General features: G+C 49.3%; 1 protein-coding gene across 1 annotated transcript; it reads left to right on the forward strand.

Annotated features, from left to right (window-relative positions):
• Positions 1-3,660: 3,660 nt before the first annotated feature.
• LOC119107626 (farnesoate epoxidase) lies at positions 3,661-18,514 on the forward strand. Its single transcript, XM_037231135.1, has 3 exons — positions 3,661-3,843; positions 5,339-5,505; positions 16,712-18,514. Exons 1-3 carry the CDS (start codon positions 3,759-3,761, stop codon positions 17,927-17,929), a joined length of 1,470 nt encoding a protein of 489 aa, XP_037087030.1. The 5' UTR covers positions 3,661-3,758; the 3' UTR covers positions 17,930-18,514.
• The last annotated feature ends 2,228 nt before the right edge of the window (positions 18,515-20,742 follow it).

Raw genomic sequence — 20,742 nt, forward strand, 5'->3', positions numbered from 1 at the left:
CAATACGCTCTCTCCGGCACAACGGGTGATTCCAGTCGCCTTTCAAGTGTTTAAAAGGGCCAGCCCGCCTCCTACTGCAGGCCGCTCAGGAGGCTCCTTTCGCCGGCAAGCCATAGTGGTGGAGGAGGCCACCCAGCTGTCATTGGGCCGTTGCTCGGGAGCGAGCGGTGGAGAAGGCCGCCCAGCTGCCACTGGGCCGTCGCTCGGGAGCGAGCGGTGGAGCAGGCTTCCCGGCTGCCGCTGGGCCGTCGCTCTGGAGCGAGCGTTGGAGGAGGCTGCCCGGCTGCCATTGGGCCATCGCTCGAAAGAGGTAGCGAAGCGGGGCGCAGAATGCGCCGAGGGAGCCTGCAAACCCAGAACACGCTGCACCAGGGGAGCCTGCAAACCCAGGCCACGTTGTGCCAGGGTTCATCCTTTTCCTCCGGTACTCCAGAAGGAGACGGAGAGGATCTCCCTGGGGGACCAACCAGTCGGAGAGGCCCCAGGCCTTGGAGACAGACGGAGTTTCACCGCGCTCCAGATGGCAGCCGCGTGCTGACCCGCCAACTTTTTTCCACGGGTGGAAGCCCCGGGGCCAGTTCGGAAGTGATTAGTTTGATAAAATAACCGACAATCGTGCTTTCAAGGCGTCAAGGTCATACGATGACAGCACCTAACCAGCAGCGGGTTGTGTGACTCTGGGCCTCACGGAGGAAGCAAGAACATCACGGTAGCTCTTTGTTATATAAGATACCTTGTGCCAGCATCGAGCGTCTCCGGGTGAAATTCCTTCTCTCACATTCATTTCCGTAACTTATTGTTGTGCAAAAGACATCCGACGCTTCCTAAAGGCAGCAGCATGGCCCTCACCACACTTGGCGTATTTCGGGTGCTTAGGGATGCTGTCTCGAGACTGGTGCCTGAGGATGCATGCCTGGTGGACTGAAGGCTTCTCTGACGCCTATTAGTTTTGTGACCGAAGTCTTGTCATCGGAAGCAAGAGACTGGACCTATAACGGACTGGGATGTAGAGCCTGACTGGAACACGACAACCAACTGACTCCTTTGGCGGCAGAGCAGGGACGTTGAAAGCTCGTGCGTTGGCATCTGTATGGATGGGTCGGCCGCTCTCCCTCCCCCCTACTGATGCGTCTAGCGAAGATCACTAAGATCTTTGATCTGAAGGTCCGTGCCTCTCTAGTTCCTCCCCGACCTCTTCAGACACTCGTTGGAATTGCCAGCACAGTCCTAGCACTTTTCGAAGAACTATAGATAAATGTGGTTTCATGGTGATAGTCGCGATGACGATGGCCTTGCTTCTCAAGCGCTAGGTCAGCTCCTTGGCAACTAATAAACGTTTGGCATCTCAGTGGCTCGGGCAATAGACTCCGATGTAACAGTCAGCGCTCCTACGAGCCCTCTTGGGATTGCCACATTTAGGGAACGCCTTCTCACGCTGGAATGAAGTCAGGTTGAGTAGTGGCGGCTTCTCATGGGCGGCTTTGCACCGAAGTCAAACTTGGGACACTGAACAGTCAGGTACTGAGGCGTTAGTGCGTCAGATCAGGTTAAAATCTGCGCAGGGGTGCGATGCTCAGCAGGTGGCTCAAACACTGGCAGTCCTAGCCTGGTCTCCTGCGTGGGCTTTGATGTTCGCGTCGGGAAAGTCGTTAGAGTGGTCGGTTGAGAGATTATCCATGCGCAAAGATTTACGCCAGCACCGGGGCCTCCCATCCACCTCGGAGCCCAGCAGGGGACGGCCCAACAGCCCTTCGAGAGGCAGTCGCCGCCAAAGCTATCCGGTTGCTGTGCGGGGTGAACGACACCTCCAACACGGTCAGGTGCAACAGGGAGACCCTTCGTCCCTTCCACCAAACATGGACCGTGAGCAAGGGGGACGCAGACAAAACGAGGGCGAGGTGTGGCGAGAGGGCGGGATGCGGGTGACAGGAAGGGGCTGGGCGGGACAAGGAGCAGGAGCTTGCGCACCGGTAGGGTCGTTAGGCCTTGAAATAAACAGCTTGCGCTGTCTACCAGTTAGCGGATGTGCGTATGTGCGTGCATGTGTGCGCGTGCGCGTCTGTCCGTGCGTGCGTACGTGCGTGCGTGTGCATGCGTGTCCGTGCGTGCGAGCGTGTCTGTTTCTTCTCACTGGTGCTTCGTGACGACTCGGCTTTGGCACATTATCTGGCTGATGGTGCGACCCGCCCTCAGGCGGACAGGACCATGGCGCCGTCGCTACGGGCGTCCGATACTGAGCCTGGCGACTGGCGCGGTCCGCACGCCGGCCGGCTGCCAACGCCGGCGGCGGGCGTCATTGTCTTGGTATAACCTTGGATTCATGGAGGTGTGGATTTTTTCACGGGAAATTTCATACACTGTGTGCTGTTTTTCGTGTTTAGAGCATTTGGGTACTGGAGCAATTAAGCTTCTAAAGACCCGAGGCACGAATGTCTGATAAGGGTCATATTTTCAGTGTCTGTGGCATGCACAATGTCATTAACCCATAACGCGGCTGCTCGATGCGCTGTTTCCCAGCCAGTGTATGGTGGAATAAAGGAGCACATGATATCAACTTCAGGTAATTAACCATCCCCCAGACTAAGACTAGAAACCCTGGGTCTCCAGGCATACATTTCCAAATGACGCGTACAACTTTCGTACAACGCACGACATACAGGGGATAAAGAGGAAATACCCGTTAGGTCATTGTAGTCATCGCTTTACCTCAGCCGCCCTCAGACCACCGGTTATGTCAAACAGAGCATAAACAATCTGCAGGCTGATGACAGTACAGCAAATAGGACGCCATCCCTCATTACGTTTGCCAGCACATGATCAATTACTTCTCTTCCGACGCACATTTGCGCACGCTAGCGGCAAGCGTGCGAGCACAGCTGCTGTGCTGGCCCACCGTGCCTCTGCGGCCTCCAGCATCTACCGTAACAAAATACATCCTCTAACATACGTCCTGTTCACGACCGCAGTGGCTGGTAGAGGACGGAGACCTTCACAACCGCGGCCTTGAACTCCAGGTATGGAAGACGGTTCCTTTTCAGCTATTTGGTCGCATGCGTCTACTGGAGGGCGCCGCCGAACTCCCGACGTTGGCGTCTGGCCGCGGGCTGGTGCTGTCAAGGACGCCGGCACCATCGCTGGTGTAGCGAGGAATGGGAGAAGGCTTGACAACGTCCGTGGGGGAATCGGCAATAGTTTTACAGTGTTGACGGAGTCCGACATTCGGGACGAAGACGTTCATCAGTACACCAGTGACCGCGCTGGCGCTGTGGTGAGTTCGTTGGCGTGGTGACGAACAAACAGAGCAGGTAGAACCACATACGGTACATCGTGAGACACCATGTACGTGCGACGCGAGAAATCGGAACAGTTAAACCACCCCTGCATAAAAAGCGTACAACAAATCCACAGACGCATGACCACTGGGTATCACCATCTGTGAGGAGGCTAACAATGGTTTGCTTTTTCAAGTCAGTCCGAACAAGGAACAGGAGGCCATTAAAACCTGCATGCACGCACATCATGCATATATTCTTGTTTACGTATCTCTGTTTACAGCGCGGCCATACACATTCTCAGCGCGCCTGACGCGGGTGGCCCATCCGCCGCCGCTGCCGCCGCCGCCCATCCTTCCGCTGGGCCACGCTAAAACGGCGGCGGTGGCGGCGGCGACGGCCATTACGTGTGAGAGCCGGGAGGGAACGCGCTGCGGACGGACGTCAGAGACGCGGCTCGGGACACGGGCGGACCCGGCACGCGCCATGCTGAGCCTGCTGCTGTTCGCCGCGCTCCTGGTGGCCGCGCTGGTGCGCGTCTTCCTCGAGAGCAGGAAGAACTACCCGCCGGGTGAGTGGCGCCGGCGCTCTCGCGCCAGGAAGCCGACCACACAGTCGGCGATTGTTGAGACGGGCCCAGAGGCTCCCCGTTCATGACTAGCAGCTTCCATGGCTCATATGCCAATGCTTGCTTTTTTCGGCTTTACGTGACGACACGTCAAAGTTTCGAGCGATTTTCCCAGGTGATCCCTTGACAAACCCCCCGGGTGGTTGGTTGAATACGACGCTATCGGGTGGGGTCAATTTTACTCCCTCCCCCTGTAGTATATAAGAGTTTGGAGGCCATATGCACGGTGTATGAAGGACCCTATGCAAACTCCTTTGAATACCTGTTTTTTACAGGCCTAGGTCATTGTTGAGGTCTACGCTTTGCCGTTATAGGTTTTCGACATTTTTGTCAATTGAGGTCAAACAAGATTAAATTCCAAATCATTGTAGGATGTGGCCTCGGGCGTTCTAACGTAACCAGATATAGCTCAGATACATCTTCAAGTAGGAAGTCAGTCAGGGTTGTTTCAGCCCAGTCTCCTCCCGTAGTCTCTATAGCGTCAAAGTGAAAAGAAATGGAGATCGTGCTGGTATTTGAATCTAAAGTAAGCGCCGAGAAATACCATTGAAAACAGCTTCTTTGAGGCAAAAAGCTTATCAAGATCATGTTAGGTCAGTGAACTTCTTCGGCATTCAAAATCAATGCAAGGAATTTTGCCACGTCTTGGTGATTGAGGAATTAAAAATAACCGCAAATATCTAGCCCATTAAACACATTGTAAAGCCATGAAGCTAATTAGTTTTGACCTGACCTTGCGTCTATAACTGACCCAAGGTGAATGTAATTAGTTATAATCCTTATTTTGATTGTGTAATCGTACAAAAACAATGAAAATCGTGTGTCATTTCGTCTGCAACTCTGTTGTCGCATTACATTAAATGCTACCCCTAGCACTGTCTCTGCTGGTGTGTATGGCCTGATTTTGATCCGCTACATGCCAGCAGCCTGCAAAGATATGCTATGTTTTGTTTTCACAGGATCTTCTATGAAATTGTCTTTAGGTGTAACCACGCCGCACCGTTTGGAAGTTGTTTTATAAACCGTAGAAAGAGTCAACTTAACTCCCACCGAGCTCAGAGATGCATGTTAGCAGAACAAGATAAAAGTGCATGTTCTCGGAACATATACAACGTTGGGTAATTTTTCATTGCACTCATGTGTGCATGGAATTTATTTTTTTGGCATCCAGGTGAAGCCATCTGAATTCCTTTCCAATCACGACCGCCACATAACTCTTCATATTGTTGTGTGACGCATTAAATATTTATTGTTACATATCAGTTGCATAATCCGTATTTTGTCTGACCTTATGAGGAAAATGTAAGCATTTACCCCACGTCATTTCCGCGGCTTGCATTTCTTTCATCGTTGATCTAGTTCATGCCCTGCACTTCAGGGATATTTAACATTCGCCATCACGCGAATCGAGACAAAGCATTTCTGGGCTGTTCTGCAGGTCCGTTCAACATCCCGTTCCTGGGCAGCCTGCAGCAAGGAAGGCTCATAAACACCGTGGTGCACGATGAGATGAAGAAGTTAAGCGATCAGTACGGCAATCTCGTATTCCTCAAGATACTCATGGACCAGCCGGTGCTCATTATTCGAGGGTACGACCTGGTGAAGGTAAGCTCATGGAAGTCCGCATTCATTTCAAGGTCCTGCCTAGAAACAGCTTCATCTTACATGATCTCAGAACAAGCAGGAAACTCAGTTTGTAAAAAGCAGGGCTTCAATCAATATACCACGACCAAATGAAACGGTGTCATTGTTATGCTTATTCATGGGTCGTTAAACACTAGAACACGGCCCCATCGATAACACCTGTCCCTAGGTTGGGTGCGGCGCGCCTTGACCGGAGCGTCCGCCAGACATCCGTCGGAGAACGTCCGCAGGCTCGCGCCGGCGGGCCGTGGTACGTGATGCTGTATGGAAGCGTCTGTTACGCTCAAGTGGACCGCATTTTGTCCTATCACCACCGCTCATGGCCTAACGCGCGTCCGTCCGGGTCTTATGGGTCTTTTGGTATGTCTCTCGGTGGGGAAGGCGAGAAATGCAGTGGCCCGTGGGCAAAACACTCCGAAGTACATATGTTATCAACATTCGAGATTTATCGGCCCAGCTTTCACGTGGCCTTAATCTTGACCTTGAACGTCACACTCGCAGATCCGCGGAACTGCGTAGCTTGGGGAACTTGAAATAACAGACAGATTCAGGCTCATTGTCGCACTCAATGTCACTGCATGCGAATATCTCGTAACGCTTTGGAGACAAACATGGCAACATCTGTGGAATGATACGCTCGATGTTCAACGGTAATTGAGGCTCACATCGCTTCTCGGAATAAAGCAGCGTGTTTTTTAAGCCCAATACACAAGACTTTCTCGGACCGCCATATACCAATCAGTATGGGAAAACAGCGGCATTATATCATCTTGCCCTTGAAAAAAAATGAGTAGGATCTCATATCGACGCCGGCGTTTGCAGTGAGCCAGATGGTGCTGATCGATGATTGATGGGCGAGCCAGCTGAGCGTTCGACGGGTCAGCTGAGCATGGGGAATGGGGAATCATCGTTGCGGTAACAAGAAAAGGGATGGGTATAGGAGTAGGACTAGGGGAAGGGGTAGGGGTAGGGGTAGGGATAGGGTATGAGTAGGGGTATGAGTAGGTGTGGGAACGGGAGTAGGGGTTGGAATACGGATAAGCGTAGGGACAGCAATAGGAGTAGGAGTAGGTGTAGGAGTAGGGATAGGGGCAGGGAAGGGGGTAGGTTACGTTAAGTTAGATCAGATTAGCACGCGCCCGGGTGGTGGTTCAAATTGACACCCCCCTCCGAGGGTTTTTTGGAATGGTTACCGAACGACCCCGCGCAGCCGCACCAAAATTTGTGCAACTGTAGACAATTGAAAGGCGGGTCGTGTAGTATTAAAAAGATAGATGTATCTGGTAAGGTCGCTGACCTACGTCAGAGTCAGGCCATGGATTCAGCGAAGTCAATTTCTAGGGAATCGTTCAATCTGGTGCAACAACGGAGTGTTAGACGAAGCCATACATCTCAGAGATGCTTTCTCAGGGAACACAACAATTGAATGACCAAATCCCATTGACCTAGGATCAGTTATAAAGGTCAGGCCAAGATCAAGACCAGCCTGTTTTATTGCTCTAGGGCTGGGGGTATGGGGTAGTTTCTGGTGCCCGTTTCCAACTGACTCATAAAAGGAATCGCATTAACACCTTCATTGGACTCCTTAAAGATGAAAATATGTAATCGACCCGAAATGACTCAAGTCAAGATATATTTGTTAGGGGCATACAGCCTGGCGTAATCTTGGTCGATTATTCAAATACACGACTCAAAGCAGTCTGGTATGATTTTGATCACCATGACCTTCGAAAGGTAAAACAAGGTCACTGAGTCACTGAATAAGCATGTGAACTTTTACTTAGAACAGGTATCTAGGTTCTGGAGGTACTTTGGAAACCACCTTGGAGTGCGACCTTGTTTGGCCTAATTTGACCCAAAGGTCATGGCCTAGGAACCTCAAACTTTGAACTGAGCGAGTTTACGTACAGGCCAACACAACCTGGGAATGCGGTGTTTCTAGCCCACTTAGTTCCTGAGATCTCAACAGAGATAAATTAATCCCCACCCGGGAGGAAGGTATCCAACCGGCCACTCGGGCGTGTGTTATGGTAAGTTATAGGTGAGGTCAGGCTAGGTCAGGTAGGGTCATGTTAGGTTAGGTTTGGTTAGGAAAACCCCGGAAAATTGGTGGCTTTTTTAGGACAGAAACATCTTTGGTTATTACGGCGCTCAGTAAAAAATATTATGGTGTCATTGCACGTTATATATGGTGTAGTCCCGACAGCAACCGCTTGGTAGATGTATAGCGTATTACTGGTATTGTTTTGTCATAATTATCATGCAATAGTTTGGGGAAATTAGGCGTGGTATATTGCGGCAAGAGCGTGCAGATTGTAAAGCATATCTTATGTAATTACCCTTGAAAATTTTGCCTGTAGGTTTTTTCTTCAATCACGACCCGATGTTCTCCTTGAAATATTCCAATTTTTTTAATATTAATGCTGCGGATGAAATTGGCATTTGCGCTCATTTCCAAACGGTTACTGTTTTAAGAGGTGAACGTAGGACAGAGCGAGTATAATACCGAGACCGCTCGCACTTTGCTTTCTCAAACAGATTCTTTGGAAAACGATCGAAATCTGCAGAATTAAAACGCCATTTTCCGTTCCCCACCGGGACAGCTGTACCACCAAGGTGACGGGTAGCGATTGGCTCACCGCTCGGTGTGCTCTCTGCGGAAAGCTACATGACACGCATCAAATTCATGACGATGAACAGCATGAATGCCAAACCCTACATCTCCTGTAGATATGTTTATGACGCATTTGTGGACACTCAAAGTGAGCAACACTTCCTCTCTATGTGAGCCAAACTTGAGGACCACTCAGTGTACTGTTGCTTAGTTCAGTCTTGTGGAGTCCGCAGTCTCCGTATGGGCATTGACACTCGTAGACTATATTGATGCTTTTTGGGTTTAAGGATATGGTGGAGAAGTGGTTTTGCTACCTGAACCTGATCTCCTATGTGTACTTTATATGGAATATTCCATATTTGAAGGTATTGAAGCAAGCATCAGATGTGATGAACTAACCTTACCTCAAACTATTTGTATACTTTTAAGTGAAAGGCTGCTGCAGACGACTCAATTTTTCTACTGGATAGATATGCTCCTCAATACGTCATTGTTTGACTATGTCATTGTACCTTGCAAAACATTTATTGGGAGCCAGTGGACGGCTGCTATATCTGGAAGTTATGCTTGCTAACGCCAGATATGACTGACTCGATAATCATATTTTTCCTGACGTTGATCACCACACGAACTGTAAATGGCAGCACTTGAATAACGCTAGTTTAACGTCATGAATGTCTGTGTGACCTTGAAATAGTCTCCGCAACATCCTTGCGGGCGTGTAGCTCAGCAACTAGAAGGGCTTAGTTCTTAAGAACGGCTGGGCCGTGAAATGCACCGAATGATCTTCAAGATGATTATTGCTGTTCAACCCCCCCCCCCTCCCCCACACACACACAAATGTGGAACACTCTCTATAACTGTTGGTGCTCGTTCAAAACATCTCGTGGAGAATGTACTATATTTTATGATACTTTCCGGTCAGTCGGTCCTTAGGCCATGTGGATATGGCAGCCAGTGAACTGGCAACCGGTAAAATTTATCACTAGATAAGGTGTCTCATCGGGTAGAATGAGGGCTTAATGCAGCTTTTCTCATTGATATGTAATATGAGTTCCTTTAAAAATGAGGGCAATGCATTTCTACAACGCAGTCCATGTTGGAACTCGACAGACTTTTGTCATTCAAATACATGGCGAAGAGAAGCTACAATAATTGAGAATCATATAGATAAGACGGTAGTAGTAGCCTTATTCCTCGGAGAAAAACCTCGAGAATGGAGAAATAGACTTGCTGATATTTCGGCAACATGCCTTTATCGAAACAATGGTAGGAGCGAATTTAAAATTGCCTGCGGATGATCCTACTCGATTTTCTAGGCTTTTTTTAAAAAGCAAGTCACAGTTTTTACAGGACATCAACATTCCAGGGATTAAGCAAAGAGCGATTGCCAGCCATTACCGCGATGCAGAGCATATCTAAGATTTATAATTCACGAAAATACGTGTATATGCAAACGAATTCAAGCAAACAGGCATCACGCATCACGCTTCATTCACACATGCAAGCGAGTTGAAGTAAACAAGCATCACACATCGCGCATCAGTTGAACATGCAAGCGGTTTTAATTGATCAGGCATCGCACATCACGCGTCAGGCATCACTTGCACATGTAAACGACTTGAAGCTAGCACACATAACATATCAGGGCACATATCACGTGCGCATATGTATCACATCGTGTAAATTGCAACATATTTACGGTCAGACGGTACGGTACGGTACGGTTTGTCAGATCGAATGCCGGACCGTTTCAAGTGTAAAACAAATAATTCGCCACTGTAGTAGTTAGCCGTCATGTTGAGTCAAGGTTCTATAAAAACAGTCACTCTTTCACTGGCTAAGTAGAATATTCTGAAAGAAACAAATATATAGCAATGGCAGCCTAATTCGGTTACAAATTTGACCAGAAATAGCAGCTTATACAGTTCTGGTATTCCAGAGGAGGCATAACAAAACTCCATTGGCGCTGCTGGCAGCATAAGCATTTAGTCGGTTTACCGCTTGCCACTGTCGCTGAATAGTTGCATCCAAGTGTCCACTACCCTGTCGTTTATGTAATCATGTTGCGTGAATTGCGTCTTGAGGTGGCCAACAAACAAACAAAAGCTTTGTTTTTATATCCCTGCAATGCCATTATATTCTAATTCGCGATGAGGAGTTCATAAAGATAAGTTAAGTGGGCATTACAATATGATTTAGCCCACCCGCGCCCAGGGAAGTTGACTTCCCTATCGCTTTTCGATCACAGGTCAAAAATGAACTCTAACAGCGACACAAAATTTGCAGCACCTGTTCATCTGTCAGTTTGGCATCTTTTGTTAAAGTTTCAAGTGTTGATCTGCCAATCTACCAAGATCAGTGACCTAGGTCTAGTCGAAGAGGTCAACTTCTAAAAAAACTTTGGCGGCACGTTACCTTGTTTCGAGCCACTTGCAATTTTCAAACTTGCTCTAGTGATAGGAATGTGGCCGTACCTGCAGCTTTTATGTTTCATATTTTCCAAAATTGGTGACGCCATTGACCTAAAGTCAGGTCAATGCATCCTACTTGTGGTAAATAATGCAAATTTGTACGCAGTCTTTGTGTAGTTTTGGTGTTTGAATATGTGAAACAGAGTACTAGTTCACATGCACAACCAGCATATGACCACAAAGCACATGGCCTGGCCTACGCCATGACCGACCTCTATGGGTACCTTCTGCAAAACAGATGCTGAGCTTAAAATAGGAGGTTTTAATTGATAAATTTGGACGCAGAATTCGAAAACTACACTGAAACCAGTGCTGTAATGTCATGATAATACATAATGAGGCTTGCAATAGGTCACGTCAGAGCATGCAAGGTCAACTGAGGTTTCCAAAGGTCAATGACTTTTGTTGCCAAAAGCGGAGAAGCTAGCTGAACGAGTGCGACGCGTGTAATCACCTCCTTATCGTGTTTGTGAAGCTGACGACGGAAAATCTTATGTGCCAGCCTGCCTGTTCTCAGTTTCTTACAAAAACATTGTCAAACGTCGAAGGGTGTGATGGATATGTATAATATAAATAACAGACATGCGATCTTGAGTGCCCGTGGATGTGCAAGACACGATTTCTGACCACATAAAGACATTGTGCTGGTTACATAGACCCAGTTAGCACTCAATTTTTTCATTTGGACGGTTTATAAATTTCACCTGGGTTGACCAAAGATAATCTTTAGGTCTGCATAGGGTGGTATGTTACGTCTGGAATGCTTTTGTTCCAAAGCCGCACCTAATAAAATAAACCAACTCATGAGCACTTTGTGAAAAAGTATGGTTCTTGTAGGCCACTGGTAGACCAATTTTGAACGGTGACCTGATCTGACTTCACCATTGTGAGCAAACATAAATGGTCGGAATGGACTCTCCACAAGGCCTAATGCCTATTTCCACGCACTTAATATCCGTCTTGGCGTATCAATATAGGTTTTAACTGCACCTATAAGAACGACCTTTTCTACCTTTCATCACCTCTGATAACCTCACATCTGACCTAAGATCGATAAGTTGGTGTGGATCCTTCATGATTTGGCGAGACCTTCACAACAGTATCTGCATAATGAGGTGACAGTGTAGTAAAAAGAACTCCACTATTTTTGCTGGAGTTACGAGGTCGTCTATTTAATATGGTGCAGACAGCTCAAACGACCCCATTACCAGGTAAAACGTGCAATTTTTGTGCGTCCAGGTGTGCTTTCAGGGGCCAATGTCTTTGCATCAAATTGCAGACTATTTTGCATGGGGGCTACCGACATTAACATGCGGGATGCTAGTGTTACCAGCAGCCTGATTTAAGAGGGCTTAGTGTTGTTGATGGGTATTTAGTGCTGCTTATCTAGTTGTCCTGTGTACTTGATATCTGTAAGCAAACCGTTCTGCTAGTTTGTACGCGAGCCGTATCCTATCATCTCGCATTATCACATCTTTTCCTTATTTTTCCGTCACCGGGGCAAATTATTGACTTTAACGTCTCCATTCCAGCCCAAATGTCGTAGAAAGTGCTGTCACTGTATTGTTTACTGAATTATGTGCGCCTCCCAAATTTGTCGTCGCATTCAAAGCCTGAAATATATTGTTTGCCATGCAGTGATGTTTTAACCTACTAAATGCCAGGCACATTGCACTAGAATCGCTTTGGCAGCGCCTTTTTATTCAAAGGGTATCTGTAATTTCTATTTTCATCAATTTAAGGTAATGGTCGTGACAACTGACATGTTCGTGCCGATCATTTCACGATCCTTGAAAGCACCAAACAATTGCATGTGTAATGAATTGCGTTTATTCTGTATAGATGTGGACAAATGCGGCATGATAACAAAGGGACTATTTTCCCTTATTTGGCCAACACAGGGAGGAATGAGATCGGAAAATAGTCGGGACTAAGTCTACTAAACACACGGAGACGTCGCCATGGTGATACCTCAGCGTGTTTACGTGCTGAAAGCATGCAACATGTGTTTTTCAAGTCATTGTGCCCATGTATTTCTAACCGTTATTTTCCTGTAAAGTGGGACACGAGACGCTTTGGTATTTTGCCTCCCAGCCTTACACGGTGCTAGAAATGGCTGTAGTTGGTAACACATAACACCTAGCCCATATCACCGCACCAAGTCCAATATCCATTAAAACGATTTTTACTAATATTTGATAAAATTGTTAACCTGTTGCAACTGCTTCGGACGTACTGGTTCAGATACGGGTTGCTTCAAACCGATGACACGCATGAACGAACGGTCAGCTCGATAAAAGGGAACTTTTCTAGTGTACTACCAACAAGTTGGCAGCGATTGCATTAAATATTAAAGGGCAGCAGTAATTTTCCTGGACAAAACATATGGACCGGGAAGCCAGATGCAATCCAATTTCACGTGGTGCCGACGATAACAATGCCTGGATCACTTTCGAAGCATGTGTATGGGCTTGAAACGGAAATTTTCCGACAAATTATAAGAGGTCAAATGAAATTTGTGTATGTATCGCCATAGGCGAAACATCACTATTTTTCTTCACTCTTTGGCAGATGCAGCTACGTCATCAATAACCAGTATAAAAGTTGCACTCGTTTGATCTATGAAACGCAGAGTAAAAATACCTTGTGTTCGCTTTTCTTTCAACAAATTCCTAAAGGAGTAACTTCACACGTTACGCACTTCAGTGTTAACACTCAAGTGTGGCACTATTGGGTGTTTGTATTGTTTGGTTGATGGGATCGCACGCTTCAGATTTGGAATAAGCATAACAGGGCAGCTTTTTCAAAGCAAAAACAAATGAGAGAGAAACGGCAGTTCTAGTTGGCGAACAGAGCGGACTGGTTCCACAGAACCTAACAGGATTCAGGGGATGGGCCGACTGATTTACCCATCACACAATACTCATAGCTGCAGCCGGCCAATTTCCAGCCGGTATGCGAGATTCCTTATACCAAGAACAACAAAAATATAAATCGGTAATGTTTTGGAATTAAAACAGTTCTTGTGGCATGAAATGTTATTTTACGAGTGCTCTGGAAATGTCAACGGAATGTTGATTGAATGCAGCTAAATGCAGTAGTGACAACTGGAACAGACAATGGAAAACCTAATGTTTTAGCATGTGCATAGCGTTTCGTTATTTCCAGTTAGCTCAATTGGTCGAGCACTGGACGCTGTGTAACTAACGTTGCCTAACTAACACACCAGACGAGGACGGTAGCTCGAACAATTATATCCTCCGTAATACCGATGAACGCAACCTGATCGCAGACAAAAGCCAGCTCATACCGAAACCAACCGGCTAAACCAGCCGCGGGAAAGAATATCCATATTGAGGCTGCCGGCTCCGCAACTCGACCTATATTGGTATGTCTACAGCACCCATATTGCAACGCATCAACATGCGTCTGCAGGAGGGAACCCAGGCCAGCATATGCGCAAAATCGGCAAAACCTTACAAGCTCTGACCTAACCCAAAACACCCTGAACCTAAATCGTGTTCACCCAAATGCCGTCTGCAAGTCCTGGGCCAATCTTCATCAAACAGAACTTCCAGTACATTGATTTTCACGTGTTGTTTGCTGGTGCTAGAATTTCAGTTTTTTGGTGAAAAAATATGAAAAGGTTCGTTAGAAATATAATGCATATATATACACATATTTCCTCATATATATATATATATATATATGCAAGTTTTCTTTTACGCAGGGGTAAATGAACATTTCATCAGTTTCTTGGGCGCTTGTTCGATTGCACGAATTAAATATTTCCTTATTTTCGGTAAGTTCCTAATCAACTCGCCGAAAGTCATACACATTAGTTTAAGCTAGCTAACGTGTCCAGGGCATTCGCTTCCCATTATCAAAGCAATCTAAGGCTGTCGGACGGAAAACATTCAAATATGGTACAGTGCGACGCATGCATACATTATATATATATATATATATATATATATATATATATATTAATGCCTTGGAAATATGTGAATGCGTGCGTACGCACGTATATACGCACGTGCTGGCGGGCGGACGGGCGTGCTTGTACGCTTGCGTGCGTGTGTACATACGTACGAGCGTGCATGTGTGCGTGCGTGCGTGGGTCCATGCGTGAGTGCGTACGTGCGTGCGCGCGTGCGCGTCCTCGCGGAACCGAATGAAAGTCAGGACCATGCCGCGACGGTTTTGATGGGAGCCAGGGACGACAAGGTCTGTTTGTCCCGTGTTTACCCGCAGACCGCGGGAGTGAAGCCAGGGACGATAAGGTCTGTTTGTCCCGTGTTTACCCGCAGACCGCGGTAGTGAAGCCAGGGACGATAAGGTCTGTTTGTCCCGTGTTCACCCGCAGACCGCGGGAGTGAAGCCAGGGACGATAAGGTCTGTTTGTCCCGTGTTTACCCGCAGACCGCGGTAGTGAAGCCAGGGACGATAAGGTCTGTTTGTCCCGTGTTCACCCGCAGATCGCGGGAGTGAAGCCAGGCGTCCAGTGAGTCTAAAGCCTGTTCCAGTTCAGCAATGGGTAGATGAAAGGAGTTTTTTTTTTTGCCACAGACTTAAAATTGGGCATGGCCATCGCTCTGCAACACGTGCGCCTCAGGGGCGTGGAAGGATTGGCAAAAAAAGTCTGGAAAAGGACGGGTGGAGCGAGAATCCTCGGCAGACTCCAATAGTACTGGGCAGCAGTCTGGAAAAGGGTCAGTTTCCACGTCCGTCAGCTGTACACACAGATTGATTGTGGCCACTGAGGCAAGAGGAAAACCAGGTTGGATCAATAGAATTGGTTTTGAAGTTGGTGTAGAAGTTTGCGTGACCAATCACGCTAAAACATTGGGACAGATCGATTAGGCAGAGTCGAGTAAGATCTCGACGGTCAATAGCGGTGAGCATGTGTTCGGATGTGGTAAGAAACATGATTTCCGTGGGCGGGAGTACAAGCTTTGCTGGGAAGAGGAGAAAATGTGTTGTCAGCCACGTATGAGTAGAACTGTCGATGATTATTACTCTCTCCAAGGTTGAGTAAGGCAAAATAGCGGAGGTGGGTCTAAAGTTGGAGGTTTCGGAAAGGCTCCCGAGTTTTTGAATGGAATGTGCAATGATGTGTGTCCAACATGTGGGTTATTTCCAGGTTATAAGACAGGTGTTGATAATGTAAGGGAAGACATGGACCATGACGTCGAATCAAAGTTTAGGAATTAGCTAATAGAGGTATCTTCAGATTCCAGGGGCCATGGAATTTTCGTCGACAAAATGATATTCTGAAGAGAGTCCAGAGTGATAGGATTGATAGAAAAAAGCACCGGTTTCTATCCTAAGTAGTCTGCGCGGAAGCATAAGCATCTCACTCCTGAGTCGGGCCTCATTCGCGGCTCTTGGGCCCACCCTAAAACCTACTTGATCATCTCGTCGAGGGTGGGCTCAGGCACAACTCGCGAAGTGGACCTCTTGCTGCCTTTAATTCGGCAGATGTCCCAAGGGATGGTGGTTGGTCACTGCACTCTCACCCGTCTGGCTATGGACTGCCTGACATCGTGCCTGATGGCTCATTTGACTTTGACAAGGGTTAGAAAAACATAAGTCCGACCACCACGTCAAGTCCACGTTGTAGCGCCAGCAACCGCGTGGCGACGTCCTAGGTAGGGGGCAAAGGATTGTAAAGCTTGAGCTGTTGCAGAGCGGCATGATGCTCATATATAATAGAAAAAAAGCAAATCAATGAACCAGCGCAACGATCAGCAAGCACCACGCACGGGAACACTGGGCTTCAGTCAGTTTCATGAAGCGAAGAGCATGAAAATCAAACAAGTTCAGCAGTTGGAGACTTCTTGTCTGTCTGTGTGTGCCGTCTTTTACCTGTGTGCGCAACGCTTCCAACTGTGTGTGCTGGGGAGAGGAGAGAAGACAGAGCAACGCATTCCGGGACGTGTTTGGGCCAACGCCACCCATATGTGTGTGTGCTACTCCTGACATCGTGTGTCGCTGCAGGAGGCTTGTGCGTTTCTCGAGTGTGTCCTGACCGCTGCCTACTGTCTTTGTTGCTATTAACCGTACGTGTCGTTGGCAGGAGGCCACCCACAGCCGCGCCTTCTCCGGCGTCGGCCGGCCGCTGACGTTCAAAGAGCACGGCCTGCACCGGCGGATGGGGCTCATCTTCTCGGACGGCGACAACTGGCATCAGATGCGACGCTTCTCACTCCGCGCGCTGCGCGACCAGGGCTTCGGCCGCAAGACGCGCACCGACAACATCAACGAAGAGCTGGCCGAAGTCCTGGGTTCGCTGATGGTCGCGGCAAAGGAGGGCCACGAGGTCCAGGTACGCGGCCTCTTTACCCTGGCCGCCACCAACGCGCTCCTCCAGCTGATCATAGGAACCAAGCTGCAGCGGGGCGGGCAGGTGGAACATCTGACCGAGCTCGTCGATCGGAACGTGAACAGCCTCGGCCCAGCCTGCATGCACCTCGAGCTGTTCCCCTGGCTGCGTCACGTGGCGCCTCGCCTCTCCGGGTTCCAGCAGTTCCACGACGACGTCCAGGAGATGGTCGATATCTTCCTGCCGCTGATAGCCGAGCACGCCCAGAGCGTGGTGGATGATCAGCCGCCGCGTGACCTGGTGGAGGCGTTCCTCCAGCAGCAGCGCGAGCAGCGGCCCCCGCATCGTTTCACGAAGGACAACCTGCGCTGCCTGCTCAAGGATCTGCTGATGGCCGGAATGGAGACGGTCAACACCGTCATGGAGTGGGTCATCCTGATACTGGTGTTGCATCCAGACGTGCAGGCACGCGCCGCCGCCGAGGTGGACGAGGTGGTCGGCCATGACCGCACGCCTGCCATCGACGACATGCTGGCCATGCCCTATCTGGAGGCCGTGATCGAGGAGACGATGCGCTGGATGCCCGCCCTGCCTATCGTACAGCATGCCACCACCTTCGGAGCCACGCAGCTCGGCGGCCGCCACGTGCCGGCGAACTGTCGCGTGTTCATCGACCTGAGAAGCGTGCTGCACGACGCGGCGTTCTGGGGAGACCCGGAGTGCTTCCGACCCGAGCGCTTCTTGGCGCCGGACGCGGCGCGCCTCAAGGAGCGGCTGCTCGGCTTCGGGTTCGGCCTGCGCCGCTGCATCGGCGAGACGCACGCGCGCCAGGCGCTGTTCCTGTTCACGGCCGGACTGCTGCAGAGGCTGCGGCTGCAGCTGAGTCCCGGTCAGGCCGACCCCAGCCGGCCGGGGCCCAGCCTGGTGCTCAAGCCGCAGCCGTACCGCATCACCGTCCAGACCAGGGAATGAGCCGCACCGGAGGCGGCAGCGGCGGCAGAGGAGAAGGACATCCCGCCGTCGGAGGAGCGATGCTCTGTGTGATCACGGTATGAGCGACGGTTGTCATGGACTGCCCTTGACCTTGCCAGATGCTGCAGGAGCTCTCTTTTCGCCTAACAATAACACTCGCTTCTCGGGCTGGCACTGCCTCTCGCCGCGCCAATGAGCAGCACAGAGATGAGGCGAAGCCCACAGATAACAACATCGAAAGGACGCATGACTGAACGGCTCACCTTCTGCCGACCCAGTGATGTGAGGCCAAAGAGGGCCCGAATCTCAGCACACCTCATCGTGGCAAACAGAAAAACGTAGCATGCGAGTCTTTATCCTATTTAGTCCATACTCAAATGTGCTTCAATGCCCTTGCGTCTCTGACATGGAATCTGAGCCGCCTATTACCCTTCTCAAAATTGTTTAACCAAAGATGACTGAAGGTGGTGTTGTCGTGGCAAATATTCCGGGTAAATCGTATGTATCCATTTATAAACATAAGCGCGGTGCCTGTGAAACTGGACGACTTTGACGAGCATTTTTATAAAGTTTCTCACAAACATGTTTATCTCGACGAGAATTGTTTTATTTTTCTCCGTGACTAGGCACTGAACTGAGCGAGGACACATTGAAGGCATCGAACTGTTTGGGTGACGGGATTAGGTAAAGCACCGCAATTGGTAAAAAAGCCGACGTTTTCAGTTAAACCATCATCGGTCTGCCCTCAATGATTGTGCTGCCATTATCTAAACCGAGTGCCTCCATAAAAACTCGCTGGTCAAATGGATTGCTTTGTCTTGACCACTACTTTGAGTACTCGCCCAGCCAGCAATTTGCTAGATGAAAGTGGGGGAAGACTACAAATTTTAGACACTTTCAGTGTGCCAAACCGGTTTGAATTTTTTTTAGTGTTTCCAAGCCTCTTCCATCGAGCCCGTATCACCGACTATCGCTTGGGGAAACTTGGAATTTCCAACAGCCTTCCCAACCGTCAGATTTGGGATTTGTTTATGGGAATCATTTTTCAATGCGAAATCTCCTTACGCAGGATCGGGACCGTTCCTTACACCCCGCTTGTGGAAATATTGGAATCCGGTTGGAGCGGGTTGAAAATCCCAACCAACAGCTGATACTTTCGGAGATTATGTGACGCATTTTCCGGAAACCGGAAAGTTGGGGAACGGTTTGAAATTCTGGAAGTCCCGGTTGGAATCATGCCGAAATTGCTGGCTGAGGTAGCACGAAAAACCCAATGTCATACCAATCAGTTCATTTAACACGCAATACCACACCTTTAGATCATTTTCAACCATCCCAAAGGGTTTCATCAACGCATTTATAAGGTGAAGAACCTTTTTCTTATCCAACTCACATCTAACGTGTGAGTTGGATATAAGTATTCTTCCATGCATCATGCCACCCTATTTCACATAACAATAAAGACGATAAAAAACTTTCTGCGTCATTGTCGGCCGTTCAGGTGGTGACAATGCCATTTCCACAATGGCAATGCCAGACCGCAGTGTGGTCTGACACCAGAATCAAAAGACTGCGTCAGAGTGAAATGGCACTTCAAAGAAACACAGACAAGTCACTCTTGAGATGGCCACGGGACAGCCTCTGCCCGGGCCGCTGCCGGTGGCCACGTCACGTGACCGGACCAGCCGGCCGCTGACCTCCGCGGCCGTCCTTCATCGCCAGGCGCGGCGTGGCAGGCGCGTACCCAGCGTCTTTAAATGGGATGGCAGTGGGCAGTGCTGGCGCGGTAACCGAAGAACAGGGACTTCTCGTCGTCCATCCGAACATTCAAAGTCTCAAGCCGAAGACCCTTGGACCCTCCAGCAAACTCAGAACATTCCCGCAGTAGCGAATTTTCATCGGACTTTTCCTTACATCTGAGTGTTGTCTCCAGTGTCTTTTCCTCCGCTTCTCTAATTGACATGTCTGCTGTCGGTGTTTCTGGTCTATCAGCCCGTTGTGGCAGCCGGTCTGGCAATTTAAATCCCCACATGTTTTTACGCGCTTCTATATCTACACCTGAAATGCGTCCCCCGCCCGCCATTGTCCGTTTTCTTGCTTTGCGTCGCATTGACTCGGCCTCTTTTCACTCCGACCTTCTGAGTGCTAACTGATCCAAGGTTCCCTCGTCTGCAACAGTGCCTGAGAAGTGGTAGCACTTTGCACACACTTCACCCAAGTTGTCGACGCGCATGCGCCGTTTTGCCGGACTCTTATCCGCAACCCTGCTACCTCTGTGGCGACGGACACTGCTCGTGACCTGGTGCACCGCCGCCGCCAAGCTCCGCCGCAGCGTGATAACCGCTCTGACACCTACAGGAAGCTCAATCTCGCTGGGCGGTCGGCGCTACGCCGCGACACGCGTGACTGCATATAGCGTTGAATAGCATGCGGTGGTGCATCCTCGGTTTGGCAATCCATCCGCACCATTTTTGGTGGCCGCAGGTCGGGTCGCGTGATCCCGGACGCTACTTCCGATGTTCTGAATGCCTGCTTTGTTAGTGTGGGTCCTTGTATGGCTGGAGGTGATCAGTCCGGGAGCACCTTGCGCCCTTCCGTGTCGCCTGCCTCGTGTCGGTGCCCGCGCTCTGACCTTGTCGCCCCTCTCACTGTCCGAGTTGCGAGCCATGGCTATTGACATGAACAGCTCCCCTGCCAGCGGCGAGGATGACATCTGTCTGCGGGTTGTCCGCCTCCCTTGACGTCATCGGTACGACATTTCTCCACCTAGTCAACTCTGGCATTTCTCTCTCCGAAATCCCCATATCCTGGAA

This window comes from Pollicipes pollicipes, unplaced genomic scaffold (genome assembly GCF_011947565.3).
Source record: "Pollicipes pollicipes isolate AB1234 unplaced genomic scaffold, Ppol_2.1 Scaffold_6686;HRSCAF=7923_pilon_pilon_pilon, whole genome shotgun sequence".
NCBI lineage: Eukaryota > Metazoa > Arthropoda > Thecostraca > Pollicipedomorpha > Pollicipedidae > Pollicipes > Pollicipes pollicipes.